At 37.6% G+C, this 20,996-nt stretch overlaps 2 protein-coding genes across 5 annotated transcripts in view; both read right to left on the bottom strand.

Moving 5' to 3' along the window:
• Positions 1 to 1,193: 1,193 nt before the first annotated feature.
• On the bottom strand, positions 1,194 to 10,464 carry LTV1 (LTV1 ribosome biogenesis factor). The gene is made up of 11 exons (XM_071549225.1): positions 10,308 to 10,464; positions 9,522 to 9,653; positions 8,760 to 8,948; positions 7,621 to 7,708; positions 6,640 to 6,760; positions 5,620 to 5,869; positions 4,710 to 4,837; positions 3,725 to 3,861; positions 3,453 to 3,505; positions 2,545 to 2,745; positions 1,194 to 1,905 (listed from the first exon to the last, which is right to left on the bottom strand). The coding sequence occupies exons 1-11, from the start codon at positions 10,308 to 10,310 to the stop codon at positions 1,792 to 1,794; spliced, it is 1,416 nt and encodes a 471-aa protein (XP_071405326.1). The 5' UTR covers positions 10,311 to 10,464; the 3' UTR covers positions 1,194 to 1,791.
• Positions 10,465 to 14,986: 4,522 nt separating this feature from the next.
• PHACTR2 (phosphatase and actin regulator 2) overlaps positions 14,987 to 20,996 on the bottom strand; it is a 132,125-nt gene continuing 126,115 nt past the window's right edge. For all 4 annotated transcript variants that reach the window (XM_071549221.1, XM_071549224.1, XM_071549223.1 and 1 more), the window contains one exon: positions 14,987 to 20,437. In XM_071549221.1, the coding sequence (XP_071405322.1) occupies positions 20,422 to 20,437 (16 nt within the window). In that variant the 3' untranslated portion in view covers positions 14,987 to 20,421. The remainder of the gene's footprint in view (positions 20,438 to 20,996) is intronic.

The following is a 20,996-nucleotide window of genomic DNA, read 5'->3' as shown; positions in this document are numbered from 1 at the left end:
AAGACTGAGAGGAGCTTTTCTTTTTTACTTTTTTTGGAAGGACTTTAGGTACAAGCACAGTATCACGGAATCAGCAATGAGAAATCTAGCAAAGAATACACGTACTGTCCCTTTTGGTAAAGCACAAAATCACATTCTAGCCAAACAACTGAACGGCATCTGTTACTCACTTGTTCCATTTAATGTCTTCCTGCTATCTGACTCATCTCAACAGAATTGCTTCTCAGATTTCCTTTCCTGTGTTGTTGTCAGGAGTCCTGAGTACTAGGTGGCCAGTATTTGTTATTCAAAAACTCACCATCCAAGCTACCACAGAATCAGTGATTGCATAATTAGCAATTATGACACAGGCAGACCCTGCTTAAGCTTATAAAACACATGAAAACTAGTACAGGTATCAGCTAAAGGAAAACAAATGTTTTCTAGTCTTACAGATGATTTGTACTGATTCAGTTAACATAGACTATTTTAGAAAACATAATCTAGATATGTATACTGTATTGACACCTTAATTTTCTGAGCAGTGATCAAAATACTTGTACATTCAAATGCCTCTTTATTCCATTCTCCAAAATCATGTTACTTTACCAATTGCAATATATTATAAAAGCTTCCTTTCAATAAAAACAGGTACTTTGGTTGTTTCTGTAAATTAAATGGCCTCATCAGTCCCTCTGTTGGCTTGTCTCCATCTGCTATTCACAAAACTATCCATGGAATATTTAAGATGCTTTCAATTCAACAATAGTCAGGCTACTCCACTGATGTGTTGGTTACTGTGCTCCTTAAGGTAAAATGGTTAACTTTTCACCTAAAGGCAGAAGATTGCTCAGTCTGTAACCTAAAGACATAAACCTGAGTGTTTCTTTTCAATACAGAAAGACTCAGGAATGACTACAAATTCTATTTGTTTCATTCACACTGGACTGGTCACTATCAAAATAATTCATGTGCACAGTAAGATCACACCAAGCCTACAGATTCTGGCCCTCTGCTCATTGTCAAAAATTTGCAGCAATTGTGATAGGTGTTAATTTTGTAATTCAATGACACCAAACCTGAGGAACAGTATTTCAGGAAAACTGAAAGCATGACTATGTGGCAACATACAGTATTTTTCTAAGTAACTCCTGCTTTGTTTGCCCTACTACTCAGAGTACTTTAGCAAAGACAATTCCAGTGGCAACAGTAAGGGGTCATTGACTACTGTAACTGCAACACTTGCTGCAACAGATTTTATTTGCCATGAAACATAAAAGTCAGGTTAGATAACAGGGATGTCTAGCTACACAACAGTTTTTCACAAACCTCTGCTAACAAAAGGTTTCATAATAGTATCGAAACAATAAATAACCTACTCAAGGAGGAGTGGGTGAAAACCCCTTGACTTATAAAACTGGGCTATATCAAGGCACTATATTCAACTATCAGTGTAAGGAAGAGAAGACATAAATGCATGTATTGCTTTGTAAACTGAAATAATTTAATAGAATCTAATCAGATCATATCTGTAGGATTCTGTAATTTGTTGAATACATTCAGCAAATATATATATAAAAAACTCTGTTCAGTGGTCGCTTGTAAGAAAAATATTTTTTATAATTTTAATATATTTCTACTGCAATGAAAGTAGCATTATTTTTCAGAAAGAATGACAAGTTACTGGATCTTGTCACAGTGAGATCTGAACAACCCCCTCTGAGCACGACTGGCAAAGCTATGAGTTGCCAGCTCTCTTCACAATACAACTGAAAACGTAAGGATGTTTCCACAGTAAGTTTCTCAGTTTCATCAGGACATCTTCAGTCCTTGAATGTTTTGTTTCAGATTGAGCAACTCTTTTTCTTGCCTTGTTTTCTCCAATTTGAAGGCCAGCTTGTTGGCTTTCTTCTCCATTCTGCGTTCCTGTGCATATGAACAAGTAGAAATTTACAAAAGAGGAATTAACGTGTGAAATCAAACAATTCTAATTAACTGTTCTAGATCATGAAAACAGAGTAATCTGGACAATATTACTATTATTTCACTCATGGTTAGGCTTCGTGAACAGAGATTTGGGAAGGGCACTACCCATGCTTATTTATGGCACTAATTATTAGCAGTCCAATTAATATGTGTACCACCAGGATTAACATCTTTAGTTAGCTGAAGCTTTTAATATGCTGACAATTCATAAGTAAAACAGCTTGTATTTAATTGTGTCCTATTAGATTTTCCACGTTTCTTTCAGATACTTTTCACTTTCTGTGATCTGAAACATCATAAATGTATGCTACTCTAGATTATAAAGAAATCTGAAGTTCCTTCTGAAGTTATATCTGCAGTAGTGGCCATAATAACAAATCCAAAGTTTTGATATTAGAAATCAGAATGACAAAATTATCTTAACTCTCTTTCTAGCAGGTTGTTTTTTTGAAGAAGCAATAATTAGTCCTTTGAGACCATCAAGTTTTTCCCGTTATTTCCAGACATGAAAACATCGGGCTTTAACTAAAGTTCGTAAGACAGATCATATAACATGGTTTTACTTAAAATAAGGCATACCTTTCGCTCCTCTTTTATTGCCTGTTTTCTAGCCTTGCGATCCTCTTTGCTTTCATCTTTGGAACGAGGCTGTGTTGATGCTTTTGGCAGGTCACTGCCATTAATCATTTGCATACGTTCAACCTGCTTAGCAGTAAGACCTTTCTGAGGCAAGACATGTAGAGGAATTCCAGTCTTCTGAGAAATTTTTATTGGCTTGGGCTAAAATAGAGAGTGCATATGTATTAATGGCCCCTACTTTTCTCTGCAAGAAATGCACATTGTACTGTCTCAGCAATATAAAAACATTAGATTCAGAGTTGACAGTAATAAACATGTAAGTTTCCACATACTATTTTCTTCCCCAGAAAAATGCAGATTAATCTCAAAGCAAGAAATCAAACACATCTGTGAAAAGAATCTGGCCTCCCAGAACAAGTTTTCCTTTTTATTGAAATATTACTGGAGAAAAAAGAACTTTAGTAGGTATTTAGTATTTATTTCTTTATAAGCTTGCAAGAAAAAAGTTTTTCAAACTTTGGAACATCAAGCTGTGCTCTAATAATGGGGAACATCTGGAAGGCCAAAGAACTAGAGTAAGTTGTTTCAATTTGTAGAAAAAAAAACCAAACTAATTTTTGTGCGACACATTACACAGAGGTATATCAGACAACAACAAAGTAAATTCCTTGCTCTGTAAGTTTCTGCCTAGCTATTATTGAAATTTTGAACGAACTCAATTTTCCTTCTAATAGTAAAAATATATCCAAACCCTTCTTAGTGAAGAAATAATACCAGAGCCTAAAACCCTCCCTAACCCTCTTTTCTGCTCACTCCTTCTTTTAAAAACAGCTATCCATTGAGAAAAAACATTTCTCTCAGGTTTCCCCAGCATTCTTTACTCATTAGAATAAGTTTGATAATTTTACCTTTGATGGCTCCTTAATAAGTGTCGGGTGATTATATAAGTTTGAATATGTACCTAGGTCATAAATGAAAAAGAAAGTAGTGAAGAAAGGCTTGCAAATAGAAATGAGGTAAATTTATTATGAACTGTACTACTACTTTGGCTTTGGAAATTATGGCTGTTTTGCTCAGAGCGTTCACCATTTTACCTAAAGCACTGCTAGAAGAGTTCTGAGATCACCCATCATTTACTGTGAAATCCTAGGCACAAACAACCTAACTCCAAAATACTTACTCAAGATGGATTCACAATCCCACTTCTCTTTGGGTTCCTCAATAACTACAGATACTATTTCTTCCTTTTCTTCCTCACTTTCATCTGCAGGAGAGTTCAAATCTTCACAGGGTTCAAGAGCATCCAATTTCACACAACTTAGAAGAAGTCCAGAGAAGAAAAAAATACAGTTTATCTTTTCTTGAAAATGTGTAATTATGTAAACCCAGACTCCTTTCAGTAAAACCCTAAAGCCAAGAAAGCTATTCCCAATGAAACTGGCAGGAAAATTAAGTTTCCTACATAAGTCTCCTCAAAATAAACTAAAAACGTTACAACAATAGACACAGCCAACAAAAAAAGGTATTTCTATATTTTGAAAGTATGTGGCACACAATACTTGTGACTGGAGGGCAGGAAGAGAAAAGTTTGTAAACAAGGCAGCAGAAAGAATCACACAAGACTAATTTGAGAACATTTAGCCATTTATCTTTGGGATAGCATCACCTGCCTTATGACAAAATATACCATGGGAATGCAGACTTACATTAACAAAGGGTTGCTTTATAAGCACTCATTTTTGCAGGGCTCCAAACAGTGGCACCCATGCAACAGTTGCCTGTGAGTTTATTACCATGTAACTAAGCATACGGAAGAATCAGCTGCTTACCAGCAGAACAGAACATGATTGGCTAAAGAGTCTGTTACAAGCAGAAGTAAAGGCATAAGGGGAAAGATAAGTTACACTTAAAAGCTAAAGGAAGAATGCTTCTAGATACTACTTACACTATGTTCAGTACAATTATAAAAAAGCATAAACTCGATAAAATAACAGAATTCTTCCTTTTAATTTTATAATAACAATGGACAATACTCACATGCAGCTGCTTTTTTAGTGGGATGTACTCTTTGAGTGCATGAACTTGAAACAACATACCCAAAATTTCAATATAAACACAGGATTACTTAATGACTTATGTGAGGCAGTACTTCTGGGCATACATACTTCTTTGCTTTCTCTTTGTAGTAATCATTCAGGACTTCTTGCAATCGAGCATTGTCTGTGTTAATATAGCCTTCTAACTCCACATTATCTAAGGCTCCAATTTCATCTTCATCAAATTGTTCATAAAACTAAAGTAAAGAAGTGGATATCTGTAATTAGATCACATCTGTCGTGCAACTTATTAGCTTAAAGAAGATCCACACATTTTGCCCCTTTTTCCTCTCCCCTCTCATTTGATGAACAACTGTCAAACATATCTGCAGTAGGATTTTCTCCTTACTGCCAGTATTCTTTTGGCACAGGAATCACTAAGTTATCCTGTAATAATGACATATAAATCAGCTTCTAGAAAAGGTTTCTTATTCTGATGCATTATTTCAATCTGTACCCTAAGAAACCTGTCACCGCTCAGTTTATGAATGCATACTTTACCAGGCATCTGTACACGGTTTGTTGTGTTGAGCCCTGAGATTAGCTCAGTTGGTTAGAGCATGGTGCCAATGACACCAAGGTTGGGAGTTTAATTCCCCTATGGGCCATTCACCTAAGAGTTGGACTTAATGATCCTTGTGGGTCCCTTCCAACTTAAAATATTCTGTGGTTCTGTGAACTGAGCCTCTCAGAGAAAAGTGTAACACTAGCTATGAATGCTCATATAGTGATTGGAGTAATTTTGTTTAATTCCATTAGTGTGAGACCTTTAAGAGCAATTAACACTATAAGCTAGGTAACACAAGCATCTCAATGTACACAGTATTAAATGCGGAATACATGCAAAGAACAGCTGTTTGATGCCCTGACTACTGAAGGCAGTAAAAATTTGCATGGGTATAGAGGACACCACCTGATTGAATCAATCAGCAAAGAAGCATTTAATACCCTTAACAGTTACACTCTTGAGCTGTCTCACCTTCTCAAATCTATCATCCAACAGGGTTAACTGCTCATTCCGTCTTATTACTGAAGATGACATAGAATATTCTGTGAAACGACTCCTGGTTTCCTCTTGCATAAAAAGAAATTCTTTCATCTGTCCATTAACTCCATCATCTGATAAAGGACCTTCTGAATCATAGTCTTTATCATTACTGCAACTATCCTTCTCATCACTATCGTCCTCCATATCTTCCCATTCATCTTCATCCTCAGCATCTGATCCCCTTAAAAAAAGTGTAAAACAGTTTGAGAATAATACATGGACCTTTCCATAGCACTAACCATTGTTGGGTTATCTGAAACCACTTGGAAGTAACAAATTGAAACGTTGAGGGGGAAAGATAAAAAAGTGATCATCTTCACACCAGTAAAAGAAAAACAAGTTTAGCAATTACAGTGTTGTCAAAGTCAGCATTATAATACTTTTGTCTGAAAGCTGAAAATATTTGTGGTAACAGTTGGATCACACAGCTGTGCATCAAGAGTGAAGTTATGTTTACATTCAGCTGCACATGTCAAAGTAGAAAAACACTAGCTGCATTCTTGAATATTAAAGCCAGCAAAATTTCTCATTGTTCATAAAATTATGAGAACGATACCAAAACCTAAAGAAATAAAATGCAAAGGGGTACCACATTAAGTATTTGTAAAGGTTCCAGAAACACGCTAGCCTTTATCAGTACTATTACTGATGTATTTCACATGTGACAGATGGCAATGTTTAAGCAGTTTAAGAATACCATTATTCCAAACATTGCATGTAACCCATGAGCTCAGAGTAACAAATGAAACCCATTTCTTGGATAACACAACAAAATTTGATTTTGTAAGCTACTGTCCACATAACACAAGGTAATGCTTTTTTTCTTCTAATGCACCAAAGTATTCAACTTGAAATCTGAAACCATTCTGGCTTCCTACACCACCACATGAAACAGCAAATAACACCTTTCCTATTTACATATGACAAACGGTTCAACAAAGCTCTATCTACCGCTTCTGTGGTTCATTTGCTTGTAGAACAAAATCATCTTCCAGGATATTTTCTGGATTGTCAAAGTCAAAATCATCATCAAGAGCTGCAACAATATCTGGGTCAAAATCTAGTCGTGGTCCTATAAAGTTAAAAAACCAAAACAAAACATAAATATGTAAATTTCTCTGACATTACAAAGCTAATTTCCTTGACAAAACCCAATTCATCTAGACTGTTCATTTGCAAGTAAGGAAAGCTCAAATCAAAGAATCACAAAATTCCTCAAGAGTATTTCTAGATTTGATACAAGCCAAGGCAAGTCACCAGCCTCTTGTCAATTTTTAGGGTCTTAAGCTTCCATCAATGCATTTTAATATAGAATACTGTAAAAGAAAAAATATTCAAGCACCGTATGATCAACTACCAACCCTAGCTCCCAAGCCTAAAGCTTCCTACATTACAAAAGATAAAAAGTGCTTCTCTACTGCAATTAACAGACATGTCTTTAGCACCAGCACCCTTCTCTCAGGACAGAGAGAACTGCCACAATGCCTTTCTGTTATAAAATATGAAGAGAGCTATAGAGTACAAAAGTGTACTCACAGTCCGTAACACTGAAATAATACTAAGGAAGAAAGGTAAATACTCCTCAGCATTTAAAAAGAAATTTTGAGTGAAAATCCAGTTCCAGACTTTGATTCAAACAGATGGAGTAATAAATTAATAGTATTATCTACAGTTTTCCTCTCTTATTAGCTTGTATTTGCTACACAATAGCAATAGCTCACAGGTTCTGCCCTCTCCAGGCAAAGCTAAAAAGTTCTTACTAGTGAATTACAGAAATAAATCTCACCTTGAAACATGGGTCTCTCATAAATCATTCTTTACATCTGCTATTCAGCCTGTTCTAAACCAAAACAAATATGACACCACAACTGAAGCCATAATTACCATCTAGTTCCTACACGGCAACTCATATAAGAGAAAGGTAAAAGATACCTGAAACAGGAGCAGCTTTATTTAACAAGCCCACATCCTCTTCAAACTCTGTGGCAAACACCGAGGAAGGCAACTTAATAGATGGAGCCTTAGAAAAGGAAACAAAAGAACCATCACAATATATTTGTTTTCAGTTTCTCCTTTGAGCTCAACTTAACAAAAACATGTGGACATTCATGAGACCAAAACGAAAAGAAACTGTGAGTACCTACTTAAACACTAAGACAAGCACTACTTGTGGCAGATTTTCAAAGCTATGCAATGAAAGCTAAGTAAAGGGTCAGCAGCTTTAATTCTCATGTCAATATTCTCCAGGTACAGAGACAGTATTTTTTGGATCTCTGAAGCTTTTTAGAGAATGGTTGTACATCTGGCACACTGAAATTTGTTTTTTTTTTTTTTTGTTTCAAAGAACACTAACACATTTGAAATGACCCCTTTACTGAGTGGCTTATTAGAAGGTTCGTAACATATATATCTAATCTAACTTTAAATCTTACATAGTATCACCAAACTGTACCTGAAAGGAATTTCTGACTAAGAACACTGGTTTTGACTAAAATTACAGTATTTGGTTAAATCAAACTCCCTCAACTGAAAGTAACTGGCAATGGCATAGACCATTGCTTCAGAGTAGTTACTGATTTTCCATTCCAATTGTGATCCAGCATCATGAAATTCTACAATTTACCCCAGCAATGGAAAAGTTTGCTTTTATTCCCTCTGGGGTTTGCACACTCCACTTAAAAGCCACAGTGTGCTGGTAATATGAGTTGGCATATTCGCAACTCCCAGAGCATTCAAAAGTCTAAAAACCGTACAAACAAATACCCACCACAGAAAAACATACGACTTGTTCAAACAGATACTTTTGTAAGCCATCTCTGTAAAGAAAACTGTCACAGGTACGTGAAGTGTTTTAACACTACTCTAGCAAAAATAAGCTTCATCAATAAACTCTGGCTTGTCAACTTCTGCTTTTACTTGTAGAAAGGCTGATTGTGTGTCAAAAGGATCCTTATATATACATAGAGAGAGAGAGATCACAGTCACAATAACACTTGCTGAATACGGTTAATGTGTCTACGGGATGCTTAACTCCAAAGACCAGCATTATCAATACCAAAAATACTACATACTGAAATTCTCTGAATTTCTTCTTCTATGCGTCCCTCACTTGTGACAACAATTCTGCTTTGCTGTCCACGCACAGAAGGGATCAACTCAGAGGGACCAGAGGCTTCTTTCAGATGCTGCAAATAGTCATAGTCATCATCAAAGAAGACACCATACTTCCGCTGCTCTTCCCTTCTTTGCTCCTCATGCCCCTTGGAAGGGGGGCAAAAAGACAATAGAAAAAGAAATACATTTAGTTAATGTAAAATTAAGAAATAAATGTATAAAAATAATAAAATTAAACATATTTAGTTATTTAAGTCCATTTAAAACTCATTAGCAAAAAGAAGAGTAACACATCTATTAAGAATGCCTGAATTCTAAAGTCCTTGTAGTCCTCTCTTCACTCATTATCCTACTGCACAGCTAATTAGAACATTGTAATCAGCTGGTTTGGTGTTTGGGTGCCATCTGAGCAGGACCTTAAACAACTTTTTCCATCAGCAACGTAACTTAAAATGCCTATTTTATCACAGTGGGTCAGGCAAAGTTTTGTTGTTGTTTTTTTAAATACATTTATATGCCTAATACCAGTTAGTCATCCTTCAACCACCAGGTAGTAACCCACAACTCTACAATTCCATATAACAATCCCTTTCTTTTTAATAAGCTGGACTAAATAGTACCTTCTCTCAGGGTAATTTTTTATATTGTATGGCTACAAACCAACTTTATTCTCCACAGCATTTCTTATCTGAATGAACCCCAATATTAAAAGTATTTACTTTCTGTGCAGGCAGCAGAACTCTCTGGGGTGCAGTATCATCAGCAGCAAGTGGATCCCTCTGACTTCTGTGCACCAAGTGAAACGTTACCGCCTTCTTCTTCTCTATGAAGGGTTTCTTTTTCTTGTGAGGCTGCAAAAGGTCATTTGGTTAATCATTAACACAAAATGAAAAATTACATGGACCTACAGAAAAACTTCTGTCTGGAGTGTGCTACTGTACTTGTTTTAAAACAATATCTTATAAACATAGGCTTGGAGACAAAGCAAAATGAGACTAGTGGCAGCTTAACTCATCTCACCACATGCACAGCAGACACTTTACAGGCTCTGACAGCACATGCCGATTATTCAGCTGCAAAAAGGCAATATATCCGTACAATAAAAATTCATTAATAGCATATAGCATTTAACGTATAACCCTAAAAACGAATTCTTAGAATTCTAGAACAAACTTCGTCCAAGAAACACAGGAAAGTGACATGAGGAAATTCATCTAGACACGCCTAGCTTCTGGAAAATTGTTTAGACAGCTGTTCCTACACCAGCGATTCAGCATCAGCCATGAGGGCTCTCCGCCGCACTAGACACTGTTCTAATATCGAAAATATACGTCTTTTCTACAAGTTACGAGGTCTGACACGGGAAAACACTTTTATCACGGTTCCTGGCTTTACTTCCCTACCTAAACGCGTTACAGCAGATATATGCAAACTGAAGGCCACTTTAAGGCTCTACCCTGCCTTCTGCACCCGGGCACTCGGAGCACAGAACACGACACGCTCACCATGGTGCTGCGCAGTCACTGCGGGGGCCACTGCGGGGGCCGCTCCCGGTGCCGCTCCCGGTGCCCCCAAACCCAGACGCTCCCACGCGGGCCGGGCGTCAGCGCAGCCGCCACGCCGCCGCCATCTTGGGATACAGCAGTCACAAACGGGGGAACGCGATAGGCTGCCAGTCAGGACAGGTTTGGATTTTTTTCTCTTCACGCTAAAAAACAAAAACAACGAGGGTTTTCCCAGACTGAAATAGTATTTTAATAAAAGAGAGGCTCTATGAAGGCAAGGGAGGACACTTCCTCCTGCCCACCAGAGATACATTTTCCCCCTTCTCCCCCTGAATTGGTGAAAAATGGTTTCGCCCACCAGCAGCGTCTGTAGCCGAACGGTGTGCGGGCGGGCGAAGGGCACTGCGCATGCGCAGTGACCGGGCTGCAGCTCGCAGGGAGGGGCGTGTGAGGGGGGATGGACTGCGAAGGGTCAGGAGTAAATAGTACTACGTACTTGTGTCATGAGTTGTTTTATGTCAGCAGGCTTGTGCCATACTTGAGTTCTTATTTCCTGCGGGGAAAGGCTGAGGGAGCAGGGCCTGTTCAGAGGACAGACGGCGGAGAGGGGACCTCATCAATGTGTATGGGTACCTGAAGGCAGGGTATCGGGAGCACGGGTCCAGGCTCTTCCCGAGGGTGCCAAGCGATAGGACACGAGGCAGTGGGCAGAGACTGCTGTACAAAAAGTTCCACCCGAACATGAGGAAGAACTTTATTGGGCAGGTGACTGAGCACTGGAACAGGTTGCCCACAGAGGTTGTGGAGTCTCCGTCACCTATTCCAGAACCATCTGGACGCAATCCTGGGCCATGTGCTCTGGGATGACACTGTTTGAGCAGGGAGGTTGGACGACCATTCACTGTGGTCCCTTCCAACCTGCCCCATCCTGTGGTTCTGTGATGTGACATTCCAGCTGTAGGAATTTTACCTGCACTGCATAGTGCACAGACAATGCTGTGCCCAGACACACGTACAGACTCCTTGCTAAGAAAAAGTATGCTTGGTATTTTAGGAATATGATGTAAACCTATTTTGTTGCATTTTAAAAAGAAAGTATAAAATATGGAAGGGAGCAAGGTTTTTTTGCTGTGTGCATACAGGCAGATGATAACAGCTAAGAAGAGGTTGTTACTGAAAATTCAGTAATATATCCACATTATTTATGTATATGTATGCAGCTAAATATATATGCATATATGAGCCTTAAAATACTAGTTTCAGTCATATTTGAGTGGATTTCATTGGCTTTCAGTAGGTGTCACTAAAGCTCCAAAACAACCAGATTTTCACTGTTCTGGCTGTTGTATTCTGAAGTCTTGTATCTTTACCATCAACTTTAATCACATCACTCTTATGAAAGTGCACAAACTAATTTGATCCACTCCATCAGTTGAAATGACTCCTGTACTCAGAGGATTCAGATTATCTCTGCATGTATCTGAGCAAAGACTAGACTTTCCTCTTTCTTGCAAAAGGTACGTGGTGAATGTCTTGTTTCTGTCAGCCATCTGAAGGTTGTAGTACACACCTCACAGTACAAGAAGGTACCAACCCCTTGCCTGCAGGCTGCAAATGGGTTTTTCAGACTGCACCTCACAGCAGCAACTCCCTTCCTACAGTGTGTCCGTACTGCAAACAGTGACAGGTGGAATAACAGAACTGGCTTTTCACAAGGTGAGAGCAGAATCACTCAGCTGTTAAAAACGTACTTTGCATTTATCTGTGGGGTAATGATGTAGATTAGATTACTTCTTTTTGCTTCCAAGTCCCTGACATAGCTCTGGCATCCATAGAAGTGCAAAATACTTGTACATAGGTTGGTGACAGGATTACATTTCACAGTCCTCTGAACCTGGTGACCTTTCTATCTAATAGCAGCAGTACTGTCATTCCATATACCCCATCTGGTCTAGAAGCATCATGTCAGTTTGGAAATGGGAAAAATAAGCTTTTGCTCTCAACTGTGTTGCTAATCAGCTGTTTTATGTGTGTAAATTACATTTACCTGTTCAGGTAAGTCTCCGGGTTGTCTGTCTTGCTTTAATTCACACCCCCACCCTGAATTTCCAGGTAGATTATAAGCATTTAGGGAGAAGGACATGTATTGTATGTTCACACAGAGATTAAACCAACAGGCTCCCTCCCATATCACAGAAGATTGATAATATATGTGAACAGTAATACATCTGGAAATTAGTTTTAAGACTGAGGATTAGCATCATGTTGCCTCCTTTGTTGGTACCTGAGGGTGAGCCATCTCCTTCCAACTGATTTATGGTATTTCAAAATTTGGTATTACATGTATGTGAAATATATCTGAGAGAGTCTCTTGGATACTCTGCTTAAGCCTCTGATTTCATCTAAGCCTCACAAGGCCATCCTTCCACTGTACTTTCTCACTGGGTTCTTTGCAGAGGCTCTTTACAGTTTGAATTCAGCAGAGGGCATGCACATAGACTGAGGTGGAAAGTGCTCATGTCACTAACTGTTTCTTTTATGCTTGCAGAAGAAGAATGGTCAATATTGAAATGGGCTCACTGTCTAGGCAGCCACTTAAAAATGTGCTGGAAGCATATCCTGAACTTGCCTTCCGTGTGAGGAAATTTATGTTACTGTTTTTTATCTGAGTTCTTGCAAAGCAGAAATGATTGTGAAGTAATTAAAAAACAAAAATTGGTTTTGGCTGACACACTGCAGACTGGGTTGAACACTCAGCTATGCAGATCAGTTTTTTCCAAGGGCAGTGGGGGTAATCCTGCTGCAAATCTGCTGTCAGTGAACCTGAAACTAGTGAAACCACTTCTTGCTGATTAAAAAAAAAGGGAAACTAGGAGCATGGATTAGGTCTCTGAACCTTTGAACTACAACTCTTTGTTTTTACACCAAGTATCACCTCATTGAACATACCACTATCACTACATGATACACCACTCACAAGGGAGCTATGTTTGAAGGAGTTCACAAATTCCAAGGAAGGTTTCAGGAACCCTTCTTCATCTCATACCCATGAAATGGGATTTTTAATTTGGTCGCTGGAGGATCTCTAAATTTAACACTTATATATGGCCATGTACATGCTAGAGATTCAAGAACAAAATATTTTCTGTAAAGATTTTCTGAACAATCTTATTGAAGCAATTTTCTTAATTTTCTATTTGCATATATTCATTCATAGGTATGTGTAATTCAAAGAGCTGAACAGTTGTCTACGGTGGTTGGAACTATGCACAGCAGAGTATTCTACATTACTGTACAACTGAGCAGCACACTTTTTTCCTTGTTAAATAGAAGCACCCTAGAACAAGCCTAATATATTTACTGTATAAACCCCCCAATATATATTTCATATTTTTCTGATGATGATACTGGACTATATTTGTGTGCATGTGTATTTATATATACACTACATTACGGATAAAACCTCAAGAAGCAGCTATCATTAATTTGTGGCAATTCTAGTTAGTTACATTCACAGATATCCATAGACCTGTGTGATATCAGATCAGCTAATTCTTTATAGTTACCATATTCAATCACACTGAGTCAAACTGCCAAAATATAAGTAGATGCATTAATTTTACAATTGTTATGTAAAATATGCCCTGCATAAGCTGTAAAGTTGATTCTCCATAGGCTTATATTTTTTGAAAGGGATGAAATGTGGAAAGCACATTCTAAAGGACAGCAATTCTAAGCTGATAATGTTTCAGATACATTTTTTATAGTTAACAATACCTATCTGGCATGCCAGGCAAGTGGGGAACCAAGGCTTGAATTTTGTTTGCCGTAGTTTATTTTAAATAGGAACATTTAATGAAATACAAACAAGTTACTTTGTTTCTATTTCTAAGCAAATCAATAGAAACAATAAAATCTAAGAAATAGGAGATACTCTCCATGACATGCTGCAAAATTTTAATTCCAATGAATTCACATGAAAATTTCATTTCAGGTGATTGTGGTCACCTTAAAGCATATTCAGCACATAAGAATTTTCTGGCTTTAGTAGACGCTTTGAAGACCCTACTGGAGCTTAGCTCCCTGCACTGGTGTGGATGAAGAGGCTCTCCTTACTGGAGTCACCTCTTGGAGGTGTCCTTGCGAACTTGATTGGAAGAGGCACACGTGTCACTACTCCTGCTACTGAGTAGTACCTTGCCCTGGCAAAGTGCAGCTCTCCCAGAGACACTTGTTTTTGAGTGCTAATAAGGTACAATTGGGTCTACAAAGCATGGCATACTGATAATGTCTTCATTTACTGTTTGAGCTATTCCATAAAAAACTGGGAGGGGCCGCAAATTTATGAGCTTCTGATTGTACAGCAATGCGGTCTACAGTGTTCTTGTGCCCCTCCCAGATTTGCAGTTTGGTTGTAAATTGAATTCTATTTCTCTCTTAAGAAAAAATAAATAAATCTTAAGAGCTATTTAAATGGTTGCAGGCAATTAAGCATGTGCCATCTCCACACCCTTCCCACTCTTCTCATACAGTCAGATGGCAACTCAAGCCATTCATACATTTTTGTTTGAAATCACACCAGCTAAAATAATAATCCAAACCACAGTATTTAATTCCCAAATTTATGCAAGTTTACAAATCAATATACCACCACACAAAGTAGTGAAAGGAAGAGAAGATTTGTTCAGCAATATTTTACTATAACAATGTTCAAATATTGTTAAATTTGGCATAGTATTGCAAGACTTTTTTAATATAAAGAACTAATGATTGAACAAGGAGATACAGAGAATACCGTTACTTTCTTTGATTCTATCCAATGCAATATTTAGCTTCCAGAAAATACTGGTGAATTGCTGTATCTAGTTCATATGAGCTCTATTTCCATTAAAATCCTGAAACAAGATGGGAACACTGACAAAGTGAAACATAGCCTTATTAATTATTAAGATAATAAATAGAAACCTGTTGAAACATTACAGCAAAATATGTTAATTTCACTCCATTTCTCCCTTTCTCTCTATAGATACATTTCCATAAGTTTTGGTGGGGTTTTTTTTTTTTGTTTTTTTGGTTGGGTTTTTTTTTTTTGTTTTTTTTTTTTTTTTTCCCCAGATTTCTGTTAAATTGAAGTTTTAAGCTATTCTGGGGATTTTTTTTAATTTGATCCCCAAAATATTTTTGTATGAACCTAATAAAAGCTTTCAGAAGAGCTTATTTTTTATCAAAATCCCAGCAGTGACCACTGCACTAAGCTTTGTACAATAAGAATACAAATAGAAAAAATAAGGGAACTAAACATGGCCCCTAAAGGCAGGAGGCAAGTTTATCCTTTTTTTCACCCTGAGTTTTTATTTTAGTTTGCAGCAGTGGTAGAAGTCTTAACTCCTCAAGATATGACTGCAAGAGATGATGTGAAGGCATTAAAAGATGTGGTTCAGGTGTGCCTGACAGTTTCATGCAAAGATGGACCTTTAGCTTGGTTTGTTTTATTATTAAAGCCTTAACAGACATTAAGACATAGGCACAGAGTCTCTGCTTAGGATGCCAGCAGTGCTTACACAGACCTGTGCTGCAGGTACCCAGGTGACAGTGTGGCTTTTCCTACCCTGGGTCCAAGCTCTGCCAGCTGCAGCTGATGAGGGGATTTCAGTTGATTCCCAGGCTGCCAGACTAGATTAAACATTGGTTTTGGTCTGTGCTGGCTGGATCTTCCTCCTGCTTTATGATACAAAACTGGGACTCAGATTAAATTTATAGTCAGGTTAAATGACTTCTCTGTTGAAAATAATTCTCTGATGTAGCTGTAGTATTACTAGTTACAGGTCTGAGTTTGAAGCATCTCTGCAGGGAAACAAAGCACTAATCTCACCTGGAAGGAGGGGTCTAGTTTCTTGTAATATCAGGGATACTTTTATGATTTTGTTTCACAGATTTCATTTGGCTCACAAGTTTAAAATTCCGAAGTGGTTACCTGATACAGTTTTTACATGTCAACACTGAGGCTGTAGTGCTTCTGTAAGAGGTGCTTAGTGTGGCCAAAGCAGGTGGCGGGGCTGCCCTGCCCCATACCACATCAGAGGTCAGTAAAGGCCACCACAGCAAGGGACATGGACAACTGTAGGTAAATGATAGTCCCAACAAATAAATGCAATCTTGTAGACTAAAAATGCCTGTAAATACTTTCAGTGATTTTGAAGAGATGGTGCTCCTTGTTCTAACATGTTTCGAATCACCAGCTGAAATGGTATTTAGCTTAAGTAATTGTTAACATTTAGTTTAAATTTTTTTTGGTACTTATTGACGCAATATATATAGCACAATTTGAGAAAATTCATATAGACTGTATGACAAAGACTAATGCATATTACATGAAAGGAGACGAGAGACATTGTAGAACCATTCAGATTTTTTATATGAAGAAGAAATTGGGATTTGATTAAGCATCCATTCTTTTTCACCCACAGCAACATGCTGTGATGCATGATTCTACTGATAAATGTGATGTATGAGGTAATTTCAGAAACCACTACTTCAAGCTACTCATTTTCTCTTTGTGACAATGTAGATATCTGAATTCATATATGACTCTGTGGAACATAGGTATAGTATGTTTAAGGTTTGTCATATGTTGTGTATGACATTTAAATGATTTGTCCAACATGATAAAAATTAACATACTGATCCCTATAAGGCAGCTGGACTCTATTTTGCATGGAAAGTATTATTTTTTCTTTGCCTTTTTAACATCTTTTTATTTTTTCCTCAAGGATTACTCACTCATGACTTTCTCAGGACTCATTCTGATTTTTCTCTTCTAACAGGCATGTGACACCATAGATATGGGAGATATTTCCAATGGGCTGTAGATGCAACTTGAAGACATTTGAAATCATCAACACAGAAGACTAGGCAATACAGCATAAACAGACTTCAGGCAGCTTAATAAGAGAAAGCAAATGTGCTTCACTTCACGTAGTGACATACCAAATTCTCATTATATTTATTGCATGGATAACACTTTAAAGCTGTTGTTTTCCTGCCAGATGATATTTAGAATATAAAAATAGTATATACAATTCTATATCTGCATGTGGGTATAATATACAACAAGTAGTTTGTAGCTCTAATTCTGCAAGTATACTACATTTTTACATAAGTTCCAATAAAGACAACTCTTTATGTCCAGTTACATAAATTTGCTTAATTAGTTTGCTGAATTGTGGGCCAAAGAATGCATCTGATTATCATCACAATACTAAGAAATTGAAAACTAACTCAGCATCTCTGTCGAGGCTAGTGTTCTGCCTCTAGCAATGGCTTGTAGTGAATACTTAAAAAACTCTCCAACTCCAGAAGGAGGACAGGGAAAGCCTAAGTGATACTTCACTTAAGTATCCCCATTTCTTATGACATAATGCAGCTTGAAGAAGTCTGAGCCAGAAGTTGTATCCTCACCTTTGTGTTTTAACTGTTAAAATGAAAAGGTAGCACATGACTTTCCATCCATGCTTCAGGCCTAGTATAGAGTAATATCTTCTTGCAAAGTCAATTATTTCACTTCATCCTAGGAGTTTAACAAGTTTTACTTTGCTTATGTAACCCATGTGTACCCTGGCATGTCACTGGATCAATTGTATATAAAATATATATAGTCTGACCTTACCTTTGTCCAAGTTATTCTGCCTGTGCAACAACTATCATTCTGCCTTTCATACCTTGGCTGCTCTCAAGTGTTTCAATATGATTAAGGCAACACTGAGGTCTATTTCATTTAATTGCTCCACTTGCTTCCTTTGAAGTGAAATACTGTGTTGGATACTTCAAAGTCAACACAGTAGACCTTTATATGATTTTGGACACACAGATCTAAATTTGGCAATATCAGAAAAAAAAAAAGTTTAAGTAGGCCTATTCTAGTGTAAGTTTTAAGTTTACTCATCAAATTCTAAAAATAAAGATCAGCATTGTACTAGAATTGCTGACAAGCCTTAACTCTAACAGCCTGATAATTCCTGCAAGATTTAGTGCCAAAGAATACATTTTCACTGCTTCCTTGATGTCAAAGTGGTGCTTCTATATTTATAAAATGATGGGCCTCCCAGAAGCTAAACTGTTTTCTGCAAATGGAATGCTAATGGTTCTTTATTGATTCCATTAAAAAAAGAAGGTGCTGCTTGCTTTTCTTTGCTGCAAGCATGCAGATGGTTATTTTATTTGGTTATTGATATTTTGGGCCTTGTACATAATTAGATTTTTTTCTAAAATATAAGTGGTCCTAACAGTCATATAAATCTATCTTTTCTAAGAAAGGTTTCCCCATCTCTTTAAAAATACTAAGAGTGATGGCTGTTGTAATACACTGTCCTGTTACTAGAAGTGCTCTTTGCTAAAATAATCCACCCCATTTATGCAAACCTGGTCTTGTTGTAAATAGCACTAAACAGGGATATCTAATTTTAGCCGCCAAATTGCCTTCCTGCCTTTAGGCTGACATCTGAAACAACCACGTTCAATTTTATAAACTAAAAACATTCCACAAGAATCTACTGCAGGTTTACTGAGGTAAAAATCACATCCACACAGACCTTTTATTGCCAGAAAAAGAAATACTTACACGTCATAATTAAAAACTGAACAGGGCACATAAAAGACAAAAATAAATTGTAATATGTACACACATTAGAAAGGATAAATAGCAAATATATTGTAATACTGCATTAAATGTATGCATATGTGAATTCCAGACCCACCCCCCAAAATGTTGTGTACATTAATCAAAGGATAAATAAGTGCTAATATAAGACAGAGAATTTCTTAGTGTAAACAATGCCACAGGCTTTTTAATGGGCCTTTGGGCCAACTTAGAAAAACGATGTATTGCCTTTCACACTCCATACCACTTAATAGTACTGTATTCACATATACAATTTCAAGATACTATAAAAAATTATGAATCTAAGAATCATTCTTCACACTCAACAAAAACAGGCTGCAGACACTCCAAGGATTTTCCTTTCACTTTTACAGGACCACTGACTGAAGACATACATCTGTGAGTTCTTCCTCAAAGCAGTGCAAGAGTCCTTAACTGTAAAAAATCACATTAGTATCACTGCTCAAGCCTACTAGCAAAGACTTGTGTGCCTAATTTCAGTTCTGATTTTGGATTCACACTGGCATGACGTTGAAGTCACCACTGTCTGCCACACACAAGAAAGATAATGATGCCTCTGGTTTGAATGGTGACAGACAGCAAGGAGTGTTTCTAAACGTATAGCATTTCATTGCACTCATAGTGTCACGTTATTTGTCCTTCAAATTCTGTTTATGTCTTTCTGAGGATCCAGAGTATGTCAACATTAAAAACCAAAAAAATACACGACTTGTTCTGTGTGAATGTTCAATGTATTGTCCTGAAGCATGTGCATTGGGATTTTTAAAAAAGACTGATGAGTTATACTAGGACTAATTTCTGGCAACTGTATTGACTGGCACAAAAGAAAATGACAGTTCTTCACTGAAGTACTGATGACATGAGGACTTAGGGCTTACTGTCTTTCTAAGACAGGCTGCAGCCACTAAAAAAAAAAAACAAAACCATGTACAGTTGCTCACACTTTTTTTTTTAAATAATTCTTCTCACTGGCCAAGTGCATCATTAGGCAGTCCCAATCCATTCCACTTTTTCTCAGTGGACTGACAAGCGAAGACTCTCTTCCCCCAGCTCTCAGTCCTTTTCACACACCCCATCCCTCTTAGTTACCGGCACTCACAACCCTATGGAGTCTGATGAGTTCCCAGAAGCAGGCTCTCAAGCGATTGTCTTCAGCACTTCCTGACTTGTGGAGCTCTGATGAAGTCCCCAGATTTGCCTGTGTGGGCCACCCACAGAAATGTGGTCTGTCTGAACATGGACAAACACTTCAAGTGGTTTCTCCTCCTAGACAAATCAATTGTCCATTGATAAAGATGAGGGCCACTTTCTTCATTAACCTCAGGGTAAGCTGTAGCACACACTCATATTCAAGTTCCAGTGCAATCTCAGGTCTTCAGGACACAGTGATTTCCCCAAAGAAAATTGTTACATGAAATATGGGATGTGGTCAAACAGTTATGGACGATGAAATCTGAAAATATAAATTAAAAAAACTTGGGATTATATTAGTTCCTGTTCTCATAGCTGTTTGCTTTTGTGGTGTGAATAGAAATATTTCTGATTTTCCTGGTCTCTGTAGGTTTAGAGTCAGACCTATTATACCCCGCTGTCTGTCTCTACTTAGAAAACTAAACAGGGATTTGATGTGGCTCAAGCACTGGTGTATCAGTGTCTGTCCATACCATTAACCTGTCACTGTGGTCCTTGGCATGGTTTGGCTTGGGTCAACCAACTCTCTGAGCTATTGCCTGGCCATGGCTGGGATTGACACAGGCAAGCAGTGTGGGGGACGTCACCCATTTTGGGGTGAAAGAAGTTAAATCTATGAATTCAAGCTGTGCCAAGCCTACTTCAGAGCCAGAGAACAGTGTCCAATCTATTTCGTTTGCCAGTATAGATTTAGCCACAATTGCATCTGCTATACGGAGATTCTGTCAGTAACTACTATGAGAAAAGCTTGCTTTTCTTAAAAAAATCATATAACTTCATAAAACTTAAATTTTGGGGGTTTAATCCTTGTGTAAATTGAG

The sequence above is a fragment of the Pithys albifrons genome, chromosome 2 (genome assembly GCF_047495875.1).
Source record: "Pithys albifrons albifrons isolate INPA30051 chromosome 2, PitAlb_v1, whole genome shotgun sequence".
In the NCBI taxonomy this organism is placed as follows: domain Eukaryota; kingdom Metazoa; phylum Chordata; class Aves; order Passeriformes; family Thamnophilidae; genus Pithys; species Pithys albifrons.
Note: the sequence above shows the minus strand (reverse complement) of the source record. Positions and strands in the feature narration are given on the sequence as shown.